The sequence below is a fragment of the Myotis myotis genome, unplaced genomic scaffold (assembly GCF_014108235.1).
Source record: "Myotis myotis isolate mMyoMyo1 unplaced genomic scaffold, mMyoMyo1.p scaffold_m19_p_4, whole genome shotgun sequence".
NCBI lineage: Eukaryota > Metazoa > Chordata > Mammalia > Chiroptera > Vespertilionidae > Myotis > Myotis myotis.
This window is the reverse complement of record NW_023416346.1, coordinates 91,751,360-91,772,676: the sequence shown is the minus strand read 5'-3', so window position 1 is coordinate 91,772,676 and position 21,317 is coordinate 91,751,360. Positions and strand designations below refer to the sequence as shown.

General features: G+C 42.3%; 1 protein-coding gene and 1 pseudogene across 1 annotated transcript in view; one reads left to right on the top strand and one right to left on the bottom strand.

Annotated features, from left to right (window-relative positions):
* Positions 1 to 882: 882 nt before the first annotated feature.
* The window catches only part of HEPH (hephaestin), a 112,427-nt gene continuing 91,992 nt past the window's right edge, over positions 883 to 21,317 (top strand). Inside the window, exons 1-7 of the mRNA XM_036306059.1 lie at positions 883 to 1,067; positions 2,854 to 3,098; positions 5,334 to 5,546; positions 6,665 to 6,847; positions 8,276 to 8,530; positions 11,382 to 11,550; positions 12,747 to 12,883. Of these exons, the coding sequence (XP_036161952.1) occupies positions 892 to 1,067; positions 2,854 to 3,098; positions 5,334 to 5,546; positions 6,665 to 6,847; positions 8,276 to 8,530; positions 11,382 to 11,550; positions 12,747 to 12,883 (1,378 nt within the window). The 5' untranslated portion in view covers positions 883 to 891. The remainder of the gene's footprint in view (positions 1,068 to 2,853; positions 3,099 to 5,333; positions 5,547 to 6,664; positions 6,848 to 8,275; positions 8,531 to 11,381; positions 11,551 to 12,746; positions 12,884 to 21,317) is intronic.
* On the bottom strand, positions 18,890 to 20,495 carry LOC118654652 (annotated as a pseudogene).

Here is a 21,317-nt window from a genome sequence, read left to right as displayed (position 1 = left end):
ATGCAGTAAAGCACATGAATGCTAAGTTCATAGCTCTATATACTTTCACAAACTGAACACACTCATGTAACCAGTATGTAGATCAAGAAACAGAACATTACTTAAAAGCATTCCTCATCTTCCCAGTCACTGATCCCTACCTCAAGGGCAAACACTATGTTGGTTTCTAGCACCATACATTAATTTTGCTGGATTTTGTACTTTATATAAATGAAATAATAGAGTAAGTATTCTTTGTCTGATTTATTTCTGCAACATTATGCTCATGAGAGGCATCTACATTTTCAAGTGTTATTGTAGTTTGTTCATATCATTGTTATGTAAAATTCCATTGTATAAATAAAATACAATTTACTCATCCATTCTAGTGTTCATAGACATTTTGGTTGTTTCCATCTTGGGTCTATTAATTTTCTAGTAAATGTGTTTTGATGAATTCTTATGTGTTTTTAAAATACAATTCATAGGGGATAGAAGGTGACAGCAATGAAAACAGACATAGGGAGAATTACTGACTTGATTCAGGTACTGAGTGAGTTAGTGGCACAATCAGGCTTTTGGTGCCTGTTTCCTGATTCTTGTGCCAGAATAATTCTTACTTCTGCACAGCTGAAGGCACGAGATCCAGATTTCTCTTCTGAAGGAAGTGATGCATAATTATCCGTATAAGTGACTGTTTAACTTTGCCCTCCAAAGTCCAATGTGTAGAGATCATTGAATACTTGTTGAACTGAAAGTAATCAGATAAGGTATAGATTCTGGGGAATTCATTCTTGCTTTCTCAGTCACTCCATCTGACTCTTGCCTCTTTAGTTTTCCAGACACATGCAAAGCCCCTTTGTTCTCTTTCTTTCATACCAGCAGCTATTCATTTGCCTGTTTCCCAGAGTAATGTGGGCCATGGAGCCAGGCCATCTCCTCTGGGCTCTGCTGTTCATGCAACCCTTGTGGCCCCAACTGACTGATGGGGCTACTCGAGTCTACTACCTGGGCATCCAGGACGTGGAGTGGAACTATGCTCCCAAAGGAAGAAATGTCATCACGAACCAGCCTCTGGACAGTGACACGTAGGTTTAATCTCTTGTGAAATTAGAGCTGGAGTGGGGGGGAGCACCCTTGAGGTCAGAAGGTAACCTCTTGAAGACCTTTTCCCAGGTGTGGTAGCAGCAGCTCCTGATATCTTTGAACCATACACCTAGTGGCATGTTTGCTGAGAATAGGCTAGTTGACTCAAGAGCCAGCATTGTATATGGAGTCTGCTTTTTCACACTGAGGTGCCTCAGCATTTTAGGGTCCTAATGGTAATTCCATATTCCCTTGATGTTAAGATGATATCCACAATGCTGTTTTAATAACAGTTGTTTAGCTTTAAAAATAAAAAGAAACATGAAATATACACAGTGTTTGTAAGATGTGTATGTGGAACTAATCTCCCATATTTCAATAGAACTGTACTAATTTCAGATATGTAAAAATGATAAAAAAATAAGGTAAGTATTTGAATCAAAGAAAGATCAGTAATAGCTATCACTTACATAGGGTCATACTAGAAATTTACATCCTTAGTGTCACCTAATTCTTACAAAAGCTCTAGGAGGTGAATCTGAATATCCTCATCTTTTAGACAAGAAAGCTGAGGGTCAGGGATATCAAGTAAGTTGCTCAAGTCCCAAGCTAGTAAATGGAAGACCTAGGATTTTAACCTGGGTAATGTAGGTGCAAAAAATTATATTCTTCTCACCATTTTGTCTCTCACAGGTAGCACAGGATTAGCCTTTCTTGATCTTAGAGACTTCCAAAGTTAGCTGTAACACCTCAGAGCTCTCTGGGAAGAATTAGAGTACGAAAAACAGCTGTCTTTTATGACAAACCATCTTTTTATCAATCTAATTTTGAAGTCACAGTCTTTGTTTTAAAATTATCCTTGAGGGATAAACCTTGTTATTGCCCATCTCCAATAGTTTGAAGTAGTAGTTAATATCTATTAAGCTTTTACTATTTCCCAAGCACTGTCCTAAGCTCTTTATGTATATTAATTATTTTAGTCACCAACAACCCTGTCCAAGATTGGTACTGTGATTATTTCCATTTTACAGATGGGGAAATTGTACACAGAGAAGTTAAGTAACTTGGTCAAAGTCCACAGATTTGGAAGTGGCAATATCGGCATTTAATTGAACCATCCCAGCTCCAGAGTTTAAGCACTTAACCACTACTGTATAAAACCTCTCATACATGGCAGGGCAATGAATGCTAAATCAGGCAACAGAGGTAGGGAGTTGATCACTTAAAAATAACCAATCCTTGATTGCTTCCTTATTACTATACTAGAGGCCCAGCGTATGAATTCATGCACTGGTGGAGTCTGGCCAGCTGGCCCCAATTGGGGCTGATCAGGCCGGGACAGCTGGGGGGAGGGGTTGAGGGCAGTTGGCCAGCCGGCCCTGCCCCTAATTGAGGTGGGGGGGGGGATGAGGGGGCTGGCTTGGGGGAGGGACTATGGGTTGTTGGCCACCAGCCCCACCCCCTGGTTGAACTCCCAGTTGAACTCCCAGTCAAGGGGACAATTTGCATATTAGCCTTTTATTATATAGGATATTAGATTGAAATATGTGAAATTGCCTTTTTTAACATAAAAGTGTTCAAATATCAGGAATTTGATCTGTTTTCATTTAATACTTCCCATTGTCAAACAATTAAACTAACTTAAAGCTTTTATGTTTTGATTAGTACTTCCCATTTCCTCTTGTTTTGCCTTAGACAAAGATGGACACTTTTTTGTCAGCCTCCTCTGGAAAATAACCCTCCAGAGGTTTGAAAATTGTGGCAAAATTGTGACTCTTTTTTCCCCAGGGTAGCTTCCAGCTTCCTAAAGTCTGACAAGAACCGGATAGGGAGCAGCTACAAGAAGACCATCTACAAAGAATACAGTGACAGCTCATATATGCATGAAATGGCCCAGCCTACCTGGATGGGTTTCCTGGGGCCAGTGCTGCAGGCTGAGGTGGGAGATGTCATCCGTATCCACCTGAAGAATTTTGCCACTCGTCCCTATACCATCCACCCCCATGGTGTTTTCTATGAGAAGGATTCAGAAGGTAAACCAGCCCACCCTTTCTTTCTCCTGCCCATAACTATCACTTTTCCTTCTCTGCTATATGAAAGAGAGGAGTTGGAAACAAGGACAGTCTTTTCTCCCTTATTGATCTGAGGAAGCAGGGACTCTTCTCAGAGTAAACATAAGTGGGTACTCTTATAAGTTCTGCTATTCATATGTGTGACTTTGGGCAAGTCATTGTTCCTCTCTTGGCCTTGGATTCTTCATTAGAAATGTGGAGATTCAATCTGCCCTTTATCAATGAGTTTGTTTCTGTTTTTTTTTTTCTATGATAGATACAGAGAACAAACTGATGGTTGCCAGATGGCAGGGTGTTTGGGGGAAGTGGGTGGAAAGATTGAAGGGATTAAGAAGTACAAATTTGAAGTTTCAAAATAATCACAAGGATGTAAAGTACAGTATAGGAAATATAGTCAATAATCTTATACTAATAAAAGACAAACATGCAAATTGACTGTACTTTTGCTATGCCTTAAGCCATGCCCACCATCCAATCAGAGCGACTATATGCAAATTAACCCAGCCACGGAGCTGGAGCGAGCAGGCAGCTTGCTTGCTCCAGTGATGGAGGAAGCCAAGCTTCCCCGCCTGCTGTGGCCCAGCTCTAAGCTCCACTGAAAGCAACAAAGTTTCAATTATAGAAGGTAAATAAACCCCAGATACCTGCTTTCAGCCAGCCATGGCCACGGAGCTGGAGCAAGCAGGAGTGGGTTGGCCCTGGCAATGGAGGAAGCCAAGCTTTCCGCAGGCCTCTGCTAAAGGCAACAAAGTTTCAATTATAGAAGGTAAATAAATCGCAGAATAAAAAGAAAAAAAAGAAAAAAAGGAGAGGCTGGGAGCTTACGTCACCAGGGTGATTGGCCAGCCTGAAAACGGCCCTCAGCCCCTCACCCAGGCTGGCCAAACCTTCATGGGGTGAGGGTCCCCACTGGGGTGGACATCCTCCGAGGGGTCCCACACTGCAGGAGGGCATCGGCTGGGCTGAGGACAAATTTTTGTGCACCTGGCCTCTAGTATTATAATAACTGTATGGTGTCAGGTGGGTACTGGAAATATCGCAGGGGGAATCACTATGTAAGTTATATAAATGTCTAACCACTATATTGTACACTTGGAAATAACATATCATTGAATGTCAACTGTAATAGAAAATTTTTTAATGTAAAAATCTGCCTTTTATCAGGAAGAATTACTTAAATGACATTCCATAAAATATTTGTGCTTTGAAAGGAGAAGAGTGTGGTCTGAATATAAGGGAGCGTTATTCTAAGGTCACAGTCTTCTAAAAGGCCATTTTTCCCCCTTAAGAGTTAGTTCAGCTCTAGCTGGTTTGCATCAGTGGATAGAGCATCTGCCAATACTGAAGGCTCCTGGGTTCACTTCCTGTCAAGGGCACATACCTCAGTTGCAGGCTCTATCCCCTGAGCATGCTGGAGGCAACCAATCAATGTGTCTCTTTCAACTCTCTCTCTCTCTCTCTCTCTCTCTCTCTCTCTCTCTCTCTCTCCCTCCCTCCCTCCCTCCCTCCCTCCCTCCCTCCCTTCGTCCCTCCCTTCTACCCTCTCTCTAAAAATCAATGGGAAAATATCGTTGGGTGAGGATTAACAGCAAAAAAAAGAGTTAGTTCAGTTTACTTATTTGTATCTCTCACTAGCCCAGGCCCAGTGGCCTATAATACAGACACAAAAGTAACTGAGGAGAATAGAGAAAGAAGTCAGAAGCTCCTGACTTAACCACTAATTCTCTCTGTATGACCATTGGCCAGTTACTTTTCCTCAGTTTTCTCTTCCATAAAATGGGGAAGTGGGCCAACTGATCATTAAGTTGCCTTTAAAATGAAATTCTGTGATTGTTTTCTAAAGTGAGTGCTTGAAGGGAAGGAATTCTGTCTCCTCCCATGCCTCCATGCCCCTGGCTTTGCACTAGGGTACTACTAGACCAGGCTGTGGAGCAGTTTCTGTAGCCGTAGCTCTTTCCCCAGAGACTGCCACATCTCCACCCTTTGTTGATGTGAGACTTGGGGTTCTTTGGCTAGATATCACCTGAATCTGTGCCCTCCTCAGGTTTTGAGGAACACTGTGCTGGACCTTAGAACTTTACCTTTTCCACAAGACTGGACCTAGATGTCTCATATGTCAGCCTTTTCTTCACTTCTAAATCTTCTAGGCTCTGTCTCACTCACCCTGGGACTGAGATGTGCAATTTCATTTTCTAGGCTCCCTATACCCAGATGGCTCCTCTGGTCAGCTGAAAGCTGATGACTCTGTTCCCCCGGGAGGCAGCCATATCTACAACTGGAGCATTCCAGAAAGCCATGCACCCACTGATGCTGACCCAGCATGCCTCACCTGGATCTACCATTCTCATGTAGATGCTCCACGAGATATTGCAACTGGCCTCATTGGACCCCTTATCACTTGTAAAAGAGGTACAGGCCCCAAGAGTGAGCTATGAGGTGCAATTTGGGATATCTATAGAAAACAGTGATATTGTTGAACTACCTATATATTAAGCAGCAGCCTGAGGAGTGATAATTCAGAACCAATGTTTATCAGCAGGAATAAACAATGGAAAACTCCCTTTTCACTGTTTTGTTTCTATTTTATTACCTTAGTTTTCCTAACAAAAAAAAAAAACCCTTTTCTACTTAAAATTTTTTTTTTTCTAATCACTTAAAAAACTTGAATTAGTAATTATGGGAGTCAGGTCATCCTAGCTAATAAAGAGGGAATGTGCTAATTGACCCTCACACTGTCGCAAAGATGGCAGTGACCACAGCCAATAAGGAGGGGATATGTTAATTGACTGTCCCACCCTCAAGCATGGCAGTGCCCACAGCCAATAAGGAGGGAATATGCTAATTGGCTGCCACCCTCAAAGATGGCGGCACCCACAGCCACAAGATGGAAGCGCCCAGTCCCCTCAGCCCCGCTGGGGCAGCAGGCACTCTGTGTGCCTGCCTCTGGAGAACGCCAGTCCCCTCAGCCTCCTAGCCTCCCAGGGCCAGCCCAAGGTGCAGGCAAGCCTTGATCGTGGCTTCCCAGCCATCCAGGGCTGCCCAAGGCTCAGGTAACCAGGGCCAGTTGAGGCTTGCACTGACAGCAGTGGCAGCAGCAGATATGTGATGGGGCATTACCTTCTCCTGATAGCTGAGTCACCTGGACTGTGAGAGTGGGCAAGCCAGGCTGAGGGAATCCCCTCCAGTGCATGAATTTTCGTGCACCAGGCCTCTAGTATAAACATAAGATATATGGTAAGAGTTTAAGTTTGGATAGGATTGGAAGTGTAGCTATCAAGATTTGGGAAGAATTGTGAAAGTGGTTGGAAACAGGGTATGTTTAAGGTATAGTCAGGCCTGAAGACCTAGGTGTTGCAAGAAGTGTGGTCATTTTAAGGCCCTGGTTGAAGAAGTCTCCATCTGATTTTCTGTTACTGACAGACTCTTAAGACTGCCTCTCTTCCTATTTCTTTCTTATGAGTATTCCTTGCAGTTTACTGTTGTTAAGGATAGGAGGTTCTCAATGACAACTTTCTTATTTGTACTAGGAACCCTGGATGGGAACTCCCCTCCTCGGCGGCAAGATGTGGATAATTCTTTCTTCCTGCTCTTCAGTGTGGTAGATGAGAATCTTAGCTGGCATATCAATAAGAATATTGCCACTTACTGCTCAGACCCTGTCTCAGTGGACAAAGAAGATGAGGCCTTTCAAGAAAGTAATAGGATGCATGGTGAGCTGGGAAGCAGTGGCCACATTGTATCAGTAGACTGTGATGAAAGGTCATTTCAAATACCTGGCCATTTTTAAGCATTGGAAGGACCAGGAGCAGTAGGTAGCTTTACCTTGTTCTTACCTATGAGAAAACTGAGGATTACACAACAGATAAATGGCACAGCTAAAATTCCAACCCTAATCTGTTTGACTGAATAATGTGCTCTTGCCATTAAGTACTTGCCTCCTCAATGTGGAATAGCCCATGGTGTCGATTCCAAACTCATATGCTATATGTTCAGTCACTTTGATGAGGGTTGTTTACTGATATAATTACTTAACATTTCTTTGTTCTAAAAAGGATGCAATCTGTAAGAATTAACTACTTTGTGAAGAAAAATGGTTGCCTATGGGGAATCCAGCATCTTAATTAACTATAAAATTAACTAAAGGCCCAAAAGCCCTGAGGTATGGGCAGAGAAGTGATTCTTAGGAAGAGAAACAAGTTACTTTTGCTTTTGGTTAATTAGGGAGTAGCTTACTTACCAAAGCCAGACTGTCCCAAGGGGAAGTGAAAACTAAGATGAAAGATGTAAAGGATGGCTTAGACAGCTCAAATTTCTCTTGGTTTTATACCAATTGCTTATAATAACCATGGTAATTAGTTAGCTAAATTAACAATTGTCCTATGGAAATTTTAGAAGAAAATTGGCCTGGGAGGAAAGAATAGATTACAAAATAAATCACATTCCTTAAAAAGCTTCCTTGAGTTGTTGCATTGGAACCTTGGCTCTACCACTTGCCTTGAGAGAGAGCAACTTTACCTCTCTGAGCCTTGGTTTTTCTCATTTTTTTTATGAGACCATTGATACTTGTCTATTTCCTAGGATTGTTTGTAAGATTTAAATGATATAATGCATTTTGTCAGCACAGTGTGCTCTTTAAAACCTCATCTATATGTACCATGTATACTATGGGATACTACTCAGCCATAAGAAAAGATGAAATACTGCCATTTGCAACAACATGGATGGACCTTGAGGATATTACACTAAGCAAAATAAGTCAATCACAAAAAGCTAAGAACCATATGATTTAATTCATTATGTGGGATATAAAATTGAAACTAAGATGCCCAGACAGACAACACTATGGTAGTTACCAGAGGGAAGAGAGTTGAGGAGTAGTAAAGGGTAAAAGGGACCAAATATATGGTAACAGAAGATGATTTGACTCTGGCTAGTGGGAACACAATGCAATATGCAGATCATGTATCCTAGAAATGTGCACTTGAAACCTATATGAAGCCAATGTCACCCCAGTAAATGTAATTAAAAAATAAAACCTCATCTAAATGTTACTTCATATTATTGTCAGATGGTAAGGCTTTTCCCATTGGGCTATTCTTTCCTAACTCTGATATTTTTCTTCTGATTTTCTTTTTCAGCAATCAATGGCTTTGTATTTGGGAACTTACCAGAGCTGAACATGTGTGCGCAGAAGCGTGTGGCCTGGCACTTATTTGGCATGGGCAATGAAGTAGATGTCCACACAGCTTACTTCCATGGACAGATGTTAACCATCCGGGGCCACCGCACTGATGTGGCTCATATCTTTCCAGCCACCTTTGTGACTGCTGAGATGGTGCCTCAGAAACTTGGCATCTGGTTAATTAGCTGTCAAGTAAATAGTCACTTGCAAGGTGAGATCCAGCATCTCTGACCCTTAAGGTATGGGATGAAGGGGGCAATATAGTCATCAAGAGCCTGGGCTTCTGACCCTAACCAGTTTGGCTCAGTGGATAGAGTGTCAGCCTGCAGACACAAGGATACCAGCTTCGATACTGGTCAAGAGCATGTACCTTGGTTGCAGGCACATACCCAATAGGGAGTGTGCAGGAGGCAGCTGATCAATGTTTCTCTCTCATCAATGTTTCTAACTCTCTATCCCTCTCCTTTCCTCTCTGTAAAAAGTCAATAAAATATTTTTAAAAAAAGAGAAATGTCTATTAAAGAAATGGGGTGGGGCTTGGCTTCTGGTCTGGAGCCATAAGAGAGGTTTTTAAGGTGAGACAGCCAGGAATAAGAGGATGAAACACTAGACTAGAATTCTGGGACCCATGTTCTTTCCTGGCTCAGATATTAACTTGCAGGGTGACCTCAGGCACATCTCTCTGCATTTCATCTTCTTCATCTGTTAAGAGACTAAGTGACCTTTTATGCTGTCATCCCCCCCCCCCTCAAAGTCCTAAGGAATTAAGAACTGGAGGTCTTGCAGATGATTGAACAGGGAATAAAGGAGAGATTAGTGTTAAAAGTACAAGGTTTCTGCAAGAAACCATGGAGTATTGTGGGCAGGTAATGACACCCTAATTAGGACCCAACAGAAATAGGGGTAGAAGGTTTGGTTTTCAGAGGGAGAATGGTTGAATAATGGCACAGTGCATTGAGGACCATCAGAGAGGAGGAACACATGAGGCAATGGAAAGAGAAGTAAATAAGTGATTAGATGATTTTAGTGGTTGTCTCAGCTCTATGAAAAACTCACTGTAATAACTCTGGGAAAGTTTCTTTCCATTTCTAGGCCTCATTTGCCACATTTATAAAATGGAAGATTTGGTCTAAATACTCTCTAAATGCCTCTTAAGCTCTCACTTTCTAGAATTATTTGATATATGGTAAATTAGATGGATGTCAGGTAAGTGATATGTGAGTATGTGAAAATGGATTTGAGTAAGCAAGGAGTTATAGACTGGTAAGGTAATGAGTCTGGGGTGGTGGTTTTTTCCTAATAGGAGCCAGTTACCCATGCTCTACTATCCAGGGTTTGGCCTTGGTTCCAAAAGTGCCTGAGTAATGAGTATGAATCCAGATGGAGGTTAGGAATGCAGCACAATAGTAGAACAAGCAAGGGCCTTAGATCCAGACAGGCCTGGATTCAAACCCTGTTCCACCAGTTGCTTAGTTAGCTTTGGTAAGTAATGTCACTTCTCTGAGCCTCTGTTCCCTTATTTGATTATTGCAGTAATGATTTCTACTTTATGAAGTTGTAATGGGATATTAGAGAGATAATGTAATTTTGAATCTCAAAGACTAGGTCAGTGATGGCGAACATGTGACATGCGTGTCAGAGGTGACACTCAAACTCATTTTTTTGGTTGATTTTTCTTTGTTAAATGGCATTTAAATATATAAAATAAATATCAAAAATATAAGTCTTTGTTTTACTATGGTTGCAAATATCAAAAAATTTCTATATGTGACACGGCACCAGAGTTAAGTTAGGGTTTTTCAAAATGCTGACATGCCAAGCTCAAAAGGTTCGCCATCACTGGACTAGGAGAATGTTGAGACCAAGCTAGTGGATATAAAAAAAGAAAATGAGCACTTAAGTTTGCAGTTAAAAGATAAGAGCTTAAGTCTCAATTCTATCACTGACTAGCTGTATTATAAGTTACTTAAATTGTCTGATCCTTAGATTTTTTTCAAGTGCAAAAGGGGATATTAAAAGCTGTTTAACCTGACCAGTGTGGCTCAGTGGTTGACTGTCAACCCATGAACCTGGAGGTCATGGTTCAATTCCCGGTCAGGACACATGCCTGAGTTGCAGGTTCCATCGCCAACAGGAGGCATGCAGGAGGCAGCCAATCAATGATGCTCTCTCATCATTGATGTTTCTCTCTCTCTCTCTCTCTCCCATCCTCCCTCTGAAATCAATTTAAAAAACATATTTTAAAAAGTCTGTTTCACAGGGTGGTTATGAGGATTGAAGGAAATAACATATGTAAAGCACCTGGCACAGGTCCTGGCCTATGTAATTATCTAATAAAAATGAATATATTTTCCGCATCCTCTTTTATATCTCAGATTTCTAATTTATAATTTCAGATCTCCTTGGGATGTTATGAGACTCAAATGAAATAATGATCTGAATAACCTCTATAAGATGCCAACCAAATATAAGGCAATATAATCAATTACCACTATACCTCAATGTAACATTTTTCACATTTTGGAGACACTACATTTTCATGACAGTCCTAAATCTGAAGCTTCATCTCGATGTGTAGATGTTCCAGTGTTTCGGGAAAACCCCTCTTTACAAATTACTTACTCCTTTTTTTTAATGCTCCCCCCAGCCCAGTGTGGCAGATTTCCTATTCTCCCCATTTACAAAACAGGGTTTAATTTTAGATCTAGGAATTGACTTGCCTAAGTACTACAGAGAGTAATTAGGCTTGAACTTGTTCTCAGTATTTGGACTTCAAGTTCTGTGATATTTGTACAATGTAAACTTTTGCAAAGGAGTGAACATCTGGTAAATTCAGTAGTGGTGGTGAGCAGGTGGAGATACTTTAATTCCTATTTGGGCTCACTTTCTTCCAGCCAGGCTCTTAAGAAGTGAGAGAAAAATGGCTCACATGGAATTAGGGGTAAAGAGCCTATTGGAAGGTGGGAGGGAACACCTTAGGAGAAGGAGGACGGTGGATTGTCTGGGTAGAAGGCCTGTTAGTTGAAATGGGGCCAGACATGATGTTCTTCCTCTTCTTCCAGATGGCATGCAAGCACTCTACAATGTCAAGTCCTGCTCCATGGCCCCTCCTGTGAACCCACTAACAGGAAATGTCCGGCAGTACTTCATTCAGGCTCATGAGATTCAATGGGACTATGGCCCAATGGGTTATGATGGGAGTACTGGGAAGAATTTGAGGGAGCCAGGCAGGTAAGAGGTAGTGGGATTCTTCTTTCTACTCCTGGTTTTATCCCCAAACACTACTACTCACTGTCAGAAATCTCTCTTTCACTTGGGGGTCACAATCATTGTCTGACTGGAGTTAATATCACACAACTGTTAACCAAATTCTTTTGACCCCTGGACAACTTGCTCTTGGGGAACTAGCAGTGTTTGCGATTGTTCCTGCTCTAATACCAAGCCACATTCAGAAAAGGAGGCCCAATGGGACCAGATCAGTTGAAATGTCATTTCTCCAGCTCTTCTTTATTTTGTCCATTATTTACCTCCTTGCACCTTCTTTTCTTTTTAATAGTCTGAAGGAGGCATTTAAACAGGAGTGTAAAAAGCACTGAGAAATGTAGGAAGAAGGGGAAGCAACCTGCCTTATGGCCATCCATAACCATACGTTTGGAGGAATTTATTCAAATTCTCTTGTTTCATCCATGACTCAGATTGGGCAAGATAGAGCAGGTTAGTTCCCTATTCAGTTGTTAGGCCCTAAGTTATGCATACTCACTGGCCTATCAGTGATACCAGGTCTTTCACAGAAGAGCCACTTGGTAGATGACTTGGAGAGTTTGGGGGAATGTCCTAAGGCACCTAGTTTTTTACTGGAAAAATGTTTATTTTCCAGCAAAAATAAACATTTTTTTTTTCCTAGCAGAAAAACTAATGGAATGAATGTTCAGAAAACATAGGAAAGTGGGCACTTGGGTCTCAGCATGACTTCTAGAATCTCTAACTGGGCTTGCTAAGTTAGTGGTTTTTCACTTTGGAATTAAAGATATTCTTTATTAAGGAGAGAAACAATCTTGAATACCTAAAGATAATTAAGGATAGATGTAAGTCTATGGAATTCATGAAGGCAGGACTAGTACTAGTGTCTGGAATTTACAAGCAAGAAGATTTCAAACTATTATAAAAATAACTGTAATCATTACAGCTATCCAACAGTAAGAAGGATTGCTTCCTCTGAAAATGAGTTCCCTGACCTTGGATAGGCTGAAGCAGAAGCTGCATATTATTTGTTAGTGGTTTCATCTCCACTGGGTAGAAGCTAACCTGGATGATCTCAGAGGTCTTTCCTAATTATAAAGATCCATAACTTGATGAGACCTAGGGTGATATAGGAGTCTATTTGATACATTATTAAATCATGTGATATTTGTCTTCTTATATGCCAGTGGCTCAGATATATTCTTCCAGAAGGGCTCCAGCCGAATTGGGGGAACTTATTGGAAAGTCCGATATGAAGCCTTCCAAGATGAAACATTCCAGAAAAAGGTACAGCTGGAGGAAGATGAGCATCTTGGAATCCTGGGTAAGGAATCCTTAACTTATGAAATTGGTAATTGACTAGATCCATGAGACTGGGGAGGACTTAGAAACTGGAGCGTGGGGGGAACTGAGAGACATCTCTAGAACAGCATCTCTCAAAGTGAGTACCAACAGATGAGTGTTTTGCGCAAGAGGGTATGGGTCTGAATTTGTTTGCAAAATACTAAGTTAAGCACAGTCACATAAAAATAGTCAAACCATGTTCCTTGCTGCAGGGCTTCTTGGAACTTTGGATTCATTTTTTTTTTTTATCATGAATCTCAAAGATGGGAATAGAGTATATGGCATTTCTTATACTTTACTATAGACCTTTTTTTTTCAGTGAATATCTTCTGGTAGTACCGTTGTTAAGATCACACTTTAAAATATTTCCCTAGGTGCATTTCTGAAGGGCTCTATATAAAGGAGTAAGACTGCCTAAGTTCCTGGCAATATTTGGACAAGGACAGCTTGACATGACATGCAGATATGCTTGCTATAGTGAGGGATGCAAAACAAAGGTTAGAAACTGACTTGGGGAAAGTATCCAGAAGGCCTAAAGTACAGCATTGAAACAGCAGAACAATGTTGGGTGCTTTAGTCACTTGATGAAGCCAGAAATTAAATAGATTAGATGGGAGAAAACTATGGAAATTAAAGTAATGAACAGTATTCTGGGGTTAGATGTGTGCCAGTTAATACTAGGATATCTGAGCAAGCACAGTAGAGTTTATATCAAATAAATAGGGAGATATATGGAGAAAAAACTTACATTGGAAAAGAGGATGGACAGTGAATATTAAGTTCTCATTAGCTGTGTTCAGTATGGGTCTCCAGGCTTCTTTTTCTTCATTTTTTTATTGTGGGAAAATATGCACAAAATAAATTTTACCATAGTAACCATTTTAAGTGTACAGTTCAGTGGTATTAAATGCATTCATAATGTTATGCAACCATCACTACATCTATATCAATTCTTTTTATCTTGTAAAACTGAAATGCAATACCCATCAAACAATAACTACCCATCTTCCCCTCTACTTGGTGTGCAAATATGACTTTGAGGCATGATTTCAATTATTTTGTGTATACACAGAATGGAATTGCTGAATCATATGTTAATTCTATTTTTAAATTTTTGAGGGACCACCATGATGTTTTTCACAGTAGGTGTATCATTCTAAATTACCAACAGTGCACATGGGTTCTAATTTCTCCACATCTTTGCCAACACTTCTTTTCTGTGTTTTTTTATATATAGTAGCCATACAAGTGGGTGTGAGGAGGTATCTCACTGTTGTTTTGATTTGCATTTCCCTAATGATCAGTAAAGTTTAGAATCTTTCCATGTGCCTATCGGCTATTTGTATATATTTTTTGGTTAAATATTTTCTCAAGTCTTCTTCCTATCTTTAATTAGGCTGTTTGTTTGTTTGTTTGTTTGTTTATTAGAGGCCTGGTGCACGAATTCATGCACCAGTGGGGTCCCTCGGTGTGGCTGGTGATTGGGATTGATCAGGGCCATCTTGCCTAGTCCTGATTGGGGCCGATGGGGGCTGGCCAGCTGGGGAGGGACTGTGGAAGGTTGGCTGGTCAGGAAGGGATTATGGAAGGGCTCCAGGGCATGTCCAGCCTGTCTCACCCAGTCCTGATTGGGGCCGATTGGAGCCAGGGAGGGATGTGGAAGAGTCCATCTAGCCCAGTCCCAATCCAGGCTGGCTGACAGGGAGGGATTGCAGGAGGTTGGCCAGCTGGGGAGGGATCACGGGAGGACTCCAGGGCATGTCCAACTGTCTCACCCACTCCTGATCAGCTGGACCCCAGCAGCAAGCTAACCTATCAGTCGGAGCATCTGCCCCCTGGTGGTCAGTGTGTGTCATAGTGACTGGTGGAAAGGTCAAACGAATGGTCAGGCACTTAGCATATTATGCTTTTATTATATAGGATTTATTTATTTTGCTTTTGAGTTTTAGGAGTTATCTAACATTTTAGATAGTAATTGCTGATCAGATATGTAATATGCAAATATTTTTCTCATTCTATAGGTTGCCTTTTCACTCTGTTGATAGTGTCTTTTTAGTATACAGTTTTTAAATTTTTATAAATTTCAATATGCATGAGGGTTTTTGTTACCTGGACTTTTGTATCCAAAAAAATCATTGTCAAAGCTAATGTCATGAAGGTTTTTTCTTATGTTTTCTTTTGTTTAATTTAAATTCTTTATTTTTTAAAGTATTACATAAGTCTCCTTTTTCCCCCACTGACCTCTCCCTGACTGCCCCCACTCCCCCTCCCCCACCAGAACATGCCCTCACCCTCCACTGTCTGTATCCATTGGTTATGCTCATATGCATGCATATAAGTCCATTGGTTGATCTCTTACCCCCTCACCCCTTCTCTCATAGGTTGGACAGTCTGTTCAATTCTTCTATGACTCTGGCTCTATTTTTGTTCATCAGTTTATGTTGTTCATTATATTCCACAAATGAGTGAGATCATGTGATATTTATCTTACTGTGACTGGCTTATTTGGCTTAGCATAATGTTTTCCAGTTCCATTCATGATAAGGATTCCTTCTTTTTTTACAGCAGCATAGTACTCCATTGTGTAGATGTACCACCGTTTTTTCATCCACTCATCTGCTGATGGGTACTTAGGCTGTTTCCAAATCTTAGCTATTGTAAATTATGCTGCTATGAACATAGGGGTACATATATCCTTTCTGATTGGTGTTTCTGTTTTCTTGTGATATATTCCTAGAAGTGGGATTACTGGGTCAAATGGCAGTTCCATTTTTAATTTTTGAGGAAATGCTATACTGTTTTCCACAATGGCTGCACCAGTATGCATTCCCTCCAGCAGTGCATGAGGGTTCCCTTTTGTGCGCATCCTCACCAGCACTTGTCATTTGTTGATTTGTTGATGATAGCCATTCTGACAGGTGTGACCTCATTGTCGTTTTGATTTGCATCTCTCAGATGATTAGTGACTTTGATCATGTTTTCATATGTCTCTTGGCCTTCTGTATGTCCTCTTTCAAAAAGTATCTATTTAGGTCCTTTGCCCATTTTTTTTATTGGATTGTTTATCTTTCTTTTGTTAAGTTGTATAAGTTCTCTGTAAATGCTGGAGATGAAACCCTTACCGGATAAAACATTGGCAAATATGTTCTCCCATGAAGTGGGCTTTATTGTTATTTTGTTGATGGTTTCTTTTGCTGTGCAAAAGCTTTTTTATTTTGATGTAGTCCCATTTGTTTATTTTCTGTTTAGTTTCCATTTCCCTAGGAGCTGTATCAGTAAAGATATTGCTTCAACAAATGTCTGCTACTTTGTTGCCTATGGCTTCTTCTAAGATTTTTATGGTTTCCCATCTTACATTTAAGTCCTTTATCCATTTTTAGTTTATTTTTGTGTATGGTGTAAGTTGGTGGTCTAGTTTCATTATTTTTTGCATGTGTCTGTCCAATTTTCCCAACACCATTTATTGAAGAGACTGTCTTGACTCCATTGTATGATCTTGCTTCCTTTGTCAAATATTAATTGAGCATAGTGGTTTGGGTTGCTTTCTGGGTTCTCTGTTCTATTTCATTGGTCAATATGTCTGTTTTTGTGCCAGAACCAGGCAGTTTTGAGAACAGTGGCTTTGTAATACAGCTTGATATTTGTTATTCAGGTCCCTCTTACTTTGTTCTTCTTTCTCAGGATTGCTGCAGCTATTCTGGGTCTTTTTATATTCCAGATGAATTTTTGGAGAGTTTGTTCCAGGTCTATGAAATATGCCATTGGTATTTTAATGGGGATTGCATTGAATCTATAGATTGCTTTGGGTAGCATGGACATTTTAATGATGTTTATTCTACCAATCCATGAACATGGTATGTTCTTCCATCTGTTTATGTCTTCCTTTATCTCTTTTTTCAACGTTCTGTAGTTTCCTAAGTATAGGTATTTTACCTCCTAAGTTAATTTTCTTCCTAGGTATCTTAATTTTTTTGGTGCGAGGGTAAATGGGATTTTTTTAAAAAAATCTCTTTCTGTAAGTTCATTATTGGTGTATAAAAATGCCATAGGTTTCTTTGCATTAATTTTGTATCCTGCTACATTGCCGAATTCCTTTATTAAGTCTAATAATTTTTGATGGAGTCTTTAGGATTTTCTATGTACAGTATCATGTCATCTGTGAATAATGACAATTTTATTCCTTCTTTTCCAATTTGGTGCCTTTCATTTCTACTTCTTCTCTTATCGCTGTGGCTAACAATTCCAGTACTATATTGAACAAGAGTGGTGAAAGCAGCCATCCCTGTCTTGTTCCTGTTCTTCAGGGAAATGGTTTTAGTTTTTGCCCATTGAGTATGATGTTCGCTGTAGGTTTGTCATATAAGGCTTTTATTATGTTGAGGTATTATCCCTCTATTCCCACTTTGCTGAGCATTTTTATTAGAAAAGGGTGTGAACTTTTTCAAATGCCTTTTATGCACCAATTGATATGATTATGTGATTTTTGTCTCTCAATTTGTTTATGTGCTATAACATTTATTGATTTGGGGATAACGTACCAGCCTTGCATCCCTGGAAAAATCCCACTTGGTCATGGTGTACAATATTTCTAATGTAATGCTGCATCCAGTTTGCTAGAATTTTGTTGAGGATTTTGACATCTATGTTCATGAGGGATATTGGCCTGTAATTCTCTTTCTTTGTAGTGTCTTTTTCTGGTTTTGGGATTAGGGTAATACTGGCTTCATAGAAAGAGCTTGGAAGTGTGCCTTCCTCTTGAATTTTTTGGAATAATTTGTGAAGGATTGGTTTTAGTTCTTCTTGAATATTTGGTAAAACTTCCCTTTAAAGCCATCTGGTTCAGGGCTTTTTTATACTGGAAGCTTTTTGATTACTGTTTCAATTTCATCAGTAGTTATCGGCCTATTCAGATATTTTTATTCTCCCTGCTTGAGTTTTGGAAGCTTGTATTTTTGAATGAATATGTCCATTTCGTTGTGATTGTCGTTTGTTGGAGTAGAGTTGTTCGTAGTATTTTTTACAATCCTTTGTATATCTGTGCGGTCAGTTAGTACCACACCTCTTTCATTTCTCATTTTGTTTATTTGGGTCCTCTGTCTTTTTTTCTTGGTGAGCCTGGCTAGAGGTTCATCAATTTTGTTTATCCTTTCTAAGAATTAGCTCTTGGTTTCATTGATCTTTTGCATTTATTTTTGTCTCTGTGTCATTTATTTCTGCTCTGATCTTTATTATTTCATTCCTTTAGGTTATTGTGGGCTTTCCTTGTTGCTCTTTCTAATTCTTTAAGTTGAAAGGTTAGTTAATTTATTACCATTTTTTTCTTGTTTTTTTGTTTTGTTTTGTTTTGTTTTGTTTTGTTTTGTTTTGTTTTGGGTAGGTCTTTAGAACTATGAATTTCCCTCTTAGGACTGCTTTCATGGTGTCCCATAGATTTTGGATTGTTGTGTTTTCATTGTCATTTGTATCCAGGATGCTTTTTATTTCTTCTTTTATCTCGTTGGTAACCCAATCATTGTTTTTTGTTTGTTTGTTTGTTTTTTGTTGTGTTTGGTTTTTTTTTTTTTTTTTTTTTTTTTTTTGCCTGTGGCTCTCACTTTATTAAAACTCAAGAGAAACGATATTAAATGACTTTTCCCAGGTTTTAGATTTGGTGGGAAGGTCTTAAGCTTAGAACAACTCAGAAGATCTAGGAGGGTGGGAGGGACGGCCAAGCCCACAAAGCAGGTGGTGTGGGCACCTCTGGTGGGGTCCGGGCTGCCCCCCACCCCCAAATCCGCCCTCCACCTGAGTGTGCACCCCAATGTGCAGGAGATGTGATGAGGCCAAGCCCCCTGGATTCAGAACCCAGGCTCTGGCCATGTACAAACGTCTCGTTTGTACCTCTGGCTACAGCCATCTGCGCACAAAAGGTTAGGAGTCCTGAAGCCTGTACTGCCGGGGAGAATGCGTGCGGCCCTGTCCCCCCAGTGCCCGCCCGCCCACGGCCTCAGGCATAGAAGATGAGCTCGGGGATCTGCCCGCCCTGTGCCCCGGTGCCGTTGGTGCTGTCGGAGGAGCACTGGAACTGGAAGGTCACCTTCCCGCACTGCACCTCCGTCAGGCCCTCCTGCCCGAAGTAGCTGAACTCGCTGCCGTCCAGCACAGCGCTGGCCGTGTAGAAGGTGTCCTGCTCCACCTGCACCGGGTGCTCGAACCAGACCGGGAAGGTGCTGCTGGAGCCGTCGGACACGAACCTGGTCAGGCTCTGGGCGAGGACCACCCCCAGGCACTTGAGCTCGATCTTCACGCTGTACTCGGCCTTCCCGGAGCTGGACCCGTACAGGCCCAGCCCTGCCACAAACACCCTCCTGTCCGCCGCAAACTGGATGCTGTCGCAGTGCCCCCCGTAGCGCCACTGGTTGCTGCGGTAGGCCGAGGACTGGAAGCGGTGGCACCTCTGCGGGGCCAGGCCCCGCCTCTTGGTCAGCGGGAAGTCGAGCGGGGGCTTGTTGGCCGCCGTGTACCACAGGAAGATGTTGTGTGTCTCCTCCAGCGTCAGGATGTCCGACTGGGTGGCGCCGTTGGCAAACTCCTCCAGGGTCATGGTCGTGATGCGGACCAGGTAGAGGGCCGGCCCCAGGACGTGCCTCTTGTTGCACGGGGTGGTGAGCAGGCCCTACCGCTTGCACTAGGCCTCGGCCCAGTTGAGCACGGCCTCGAAGACCACCGCCTCCTTGGTGTTGAGGGCCTCCCGGGTGACAACGACCTCCAGGGTCTGCCAGTCGATCTCGCAGAAGCCCTCGGACCACAGGGCCATCTCCGCCTGCGAGTCGATGACCTCCCAGCAGCGCTGGGTCAGCTCGGGCTCCTCAAACAGCCGGCTCTGGGCAGCAGCACACAGGCGTTCTTGGCTTCCAGGCTTGTCTTCAGGAAGTGCACACAGGCCTTCGCCAGCGCGGGGACGATGTACTTCTTAGCTGCATAGAGCATGGCCAGCACGGTGTCCACCTCCAGGTCAATCTTATCGCTGTACATGTACTTGAGCATGATGAGGAAGGCCGCGGGTTCCACGTCAGGGATGTGGATCTCGGGCTTGACTTCTGCCAGGTCCTCATAAAACATGGCATAGAAGACGGAGCTATCGAAGACCAGGACGTACTTGTGGGCAGGCACTCTCTGGGCCCCGCCCGGGGGCCCCACCACGAAGTGGACGTCGGCCATGAGCTCGTTGTTGAAGAGGAGCGCGTCCCTCTCGCGCAGGGTCGGGTGGCAGGACTGCCAGTTGGGGCTCTCCACGTTGTTGTCTGGCGCGGGCAGCGCGGGCGGGGGCGGGGCGCTGGGCGGGCCCTTCCAGACCGCAGCCGCGGCGTTGCTGTTGGCAATGTCCGTGGCGGTGGCGGTGGCGGTGGCGGTGGGTGGCGGCGGCGGCGGAGGCAGCGGGCGCGTACAGCTCCGCGGCCATCTTCACGGGCAGGGCCTTGGCGCCCGGGGGCGGGGTGCGGGGCGTCCGTGGGCCGCGCCGGAGCCTCGGGGTGGGCTCCGCCAGCACCAGGAGCGCGGCCAGACACTGCACCACCCGGCCGGCCGTGCAGACAGGCCAGGGGCAGCAGCATGGGCCCCGGCCCCGCTCCCTCGCCCGCCGCCTGCCCCGCCGCTGGGGGCGCCGGTCCAGCTGCGCGTCACCATGCCCCGGGCCCCAATCATTGTTTAATAGCATTCTATTTAGCCTCCAAGTTTGATTTTTTTCATTCTTTTTATAGTAGTTGATTTCTAATTTTATGCCATTGTGGCTTGAGAAGATGCTTGATATGATTTCTATCTTCTTGAATTTGAAGAGACTTTGCCTGTGTCCTAATATGTGGTCTATCTTTAAAAATGTCCTGTGTGCACTTGAGAAGAATGTATATTCTGTGGCTTTGGGGTGAAATGTTCTGAAGTTGTCAATTAAGTCCATCTGATCTATTGAGTAATTTAGGATTGCTGTTTCTTTCCTGTTTTTTTTTTTGTTTGTTTTTTTTTTTATTGCTTAAAGTATTACAAAGGGTATTACATATGTGTCCATTTTATCCCCCTGCCCTAGACAGTCCCCTAGCCTCCCCTATCCCCCAATGTCTTATGTCCACTGGTTATACCTGTGTTTTTTTCTTTTCTTTTTTTCAAATTTTTTCTTTATTGATTAAGGTATTACATATGTGTCCTTAAGGCTCCATTGTCTCCCCACCTGCTACTCATGCCCTCACCCCCTTGGTGTCTGTGTCCATTAGTTAGGCTAACATGCATGCCTACAAGTCTTTTGGTGGATCTCTCCCCCTTAGATCCACCCTCCTCTATATTCCCTCTGAGGTTTTTTGATCTGATCAGTGCTTCTCTGTCTCTGGATCTGTTTTTGTTCATCACTTTATGTTGTTCATTATATTCCATTAATGAGTGAGATC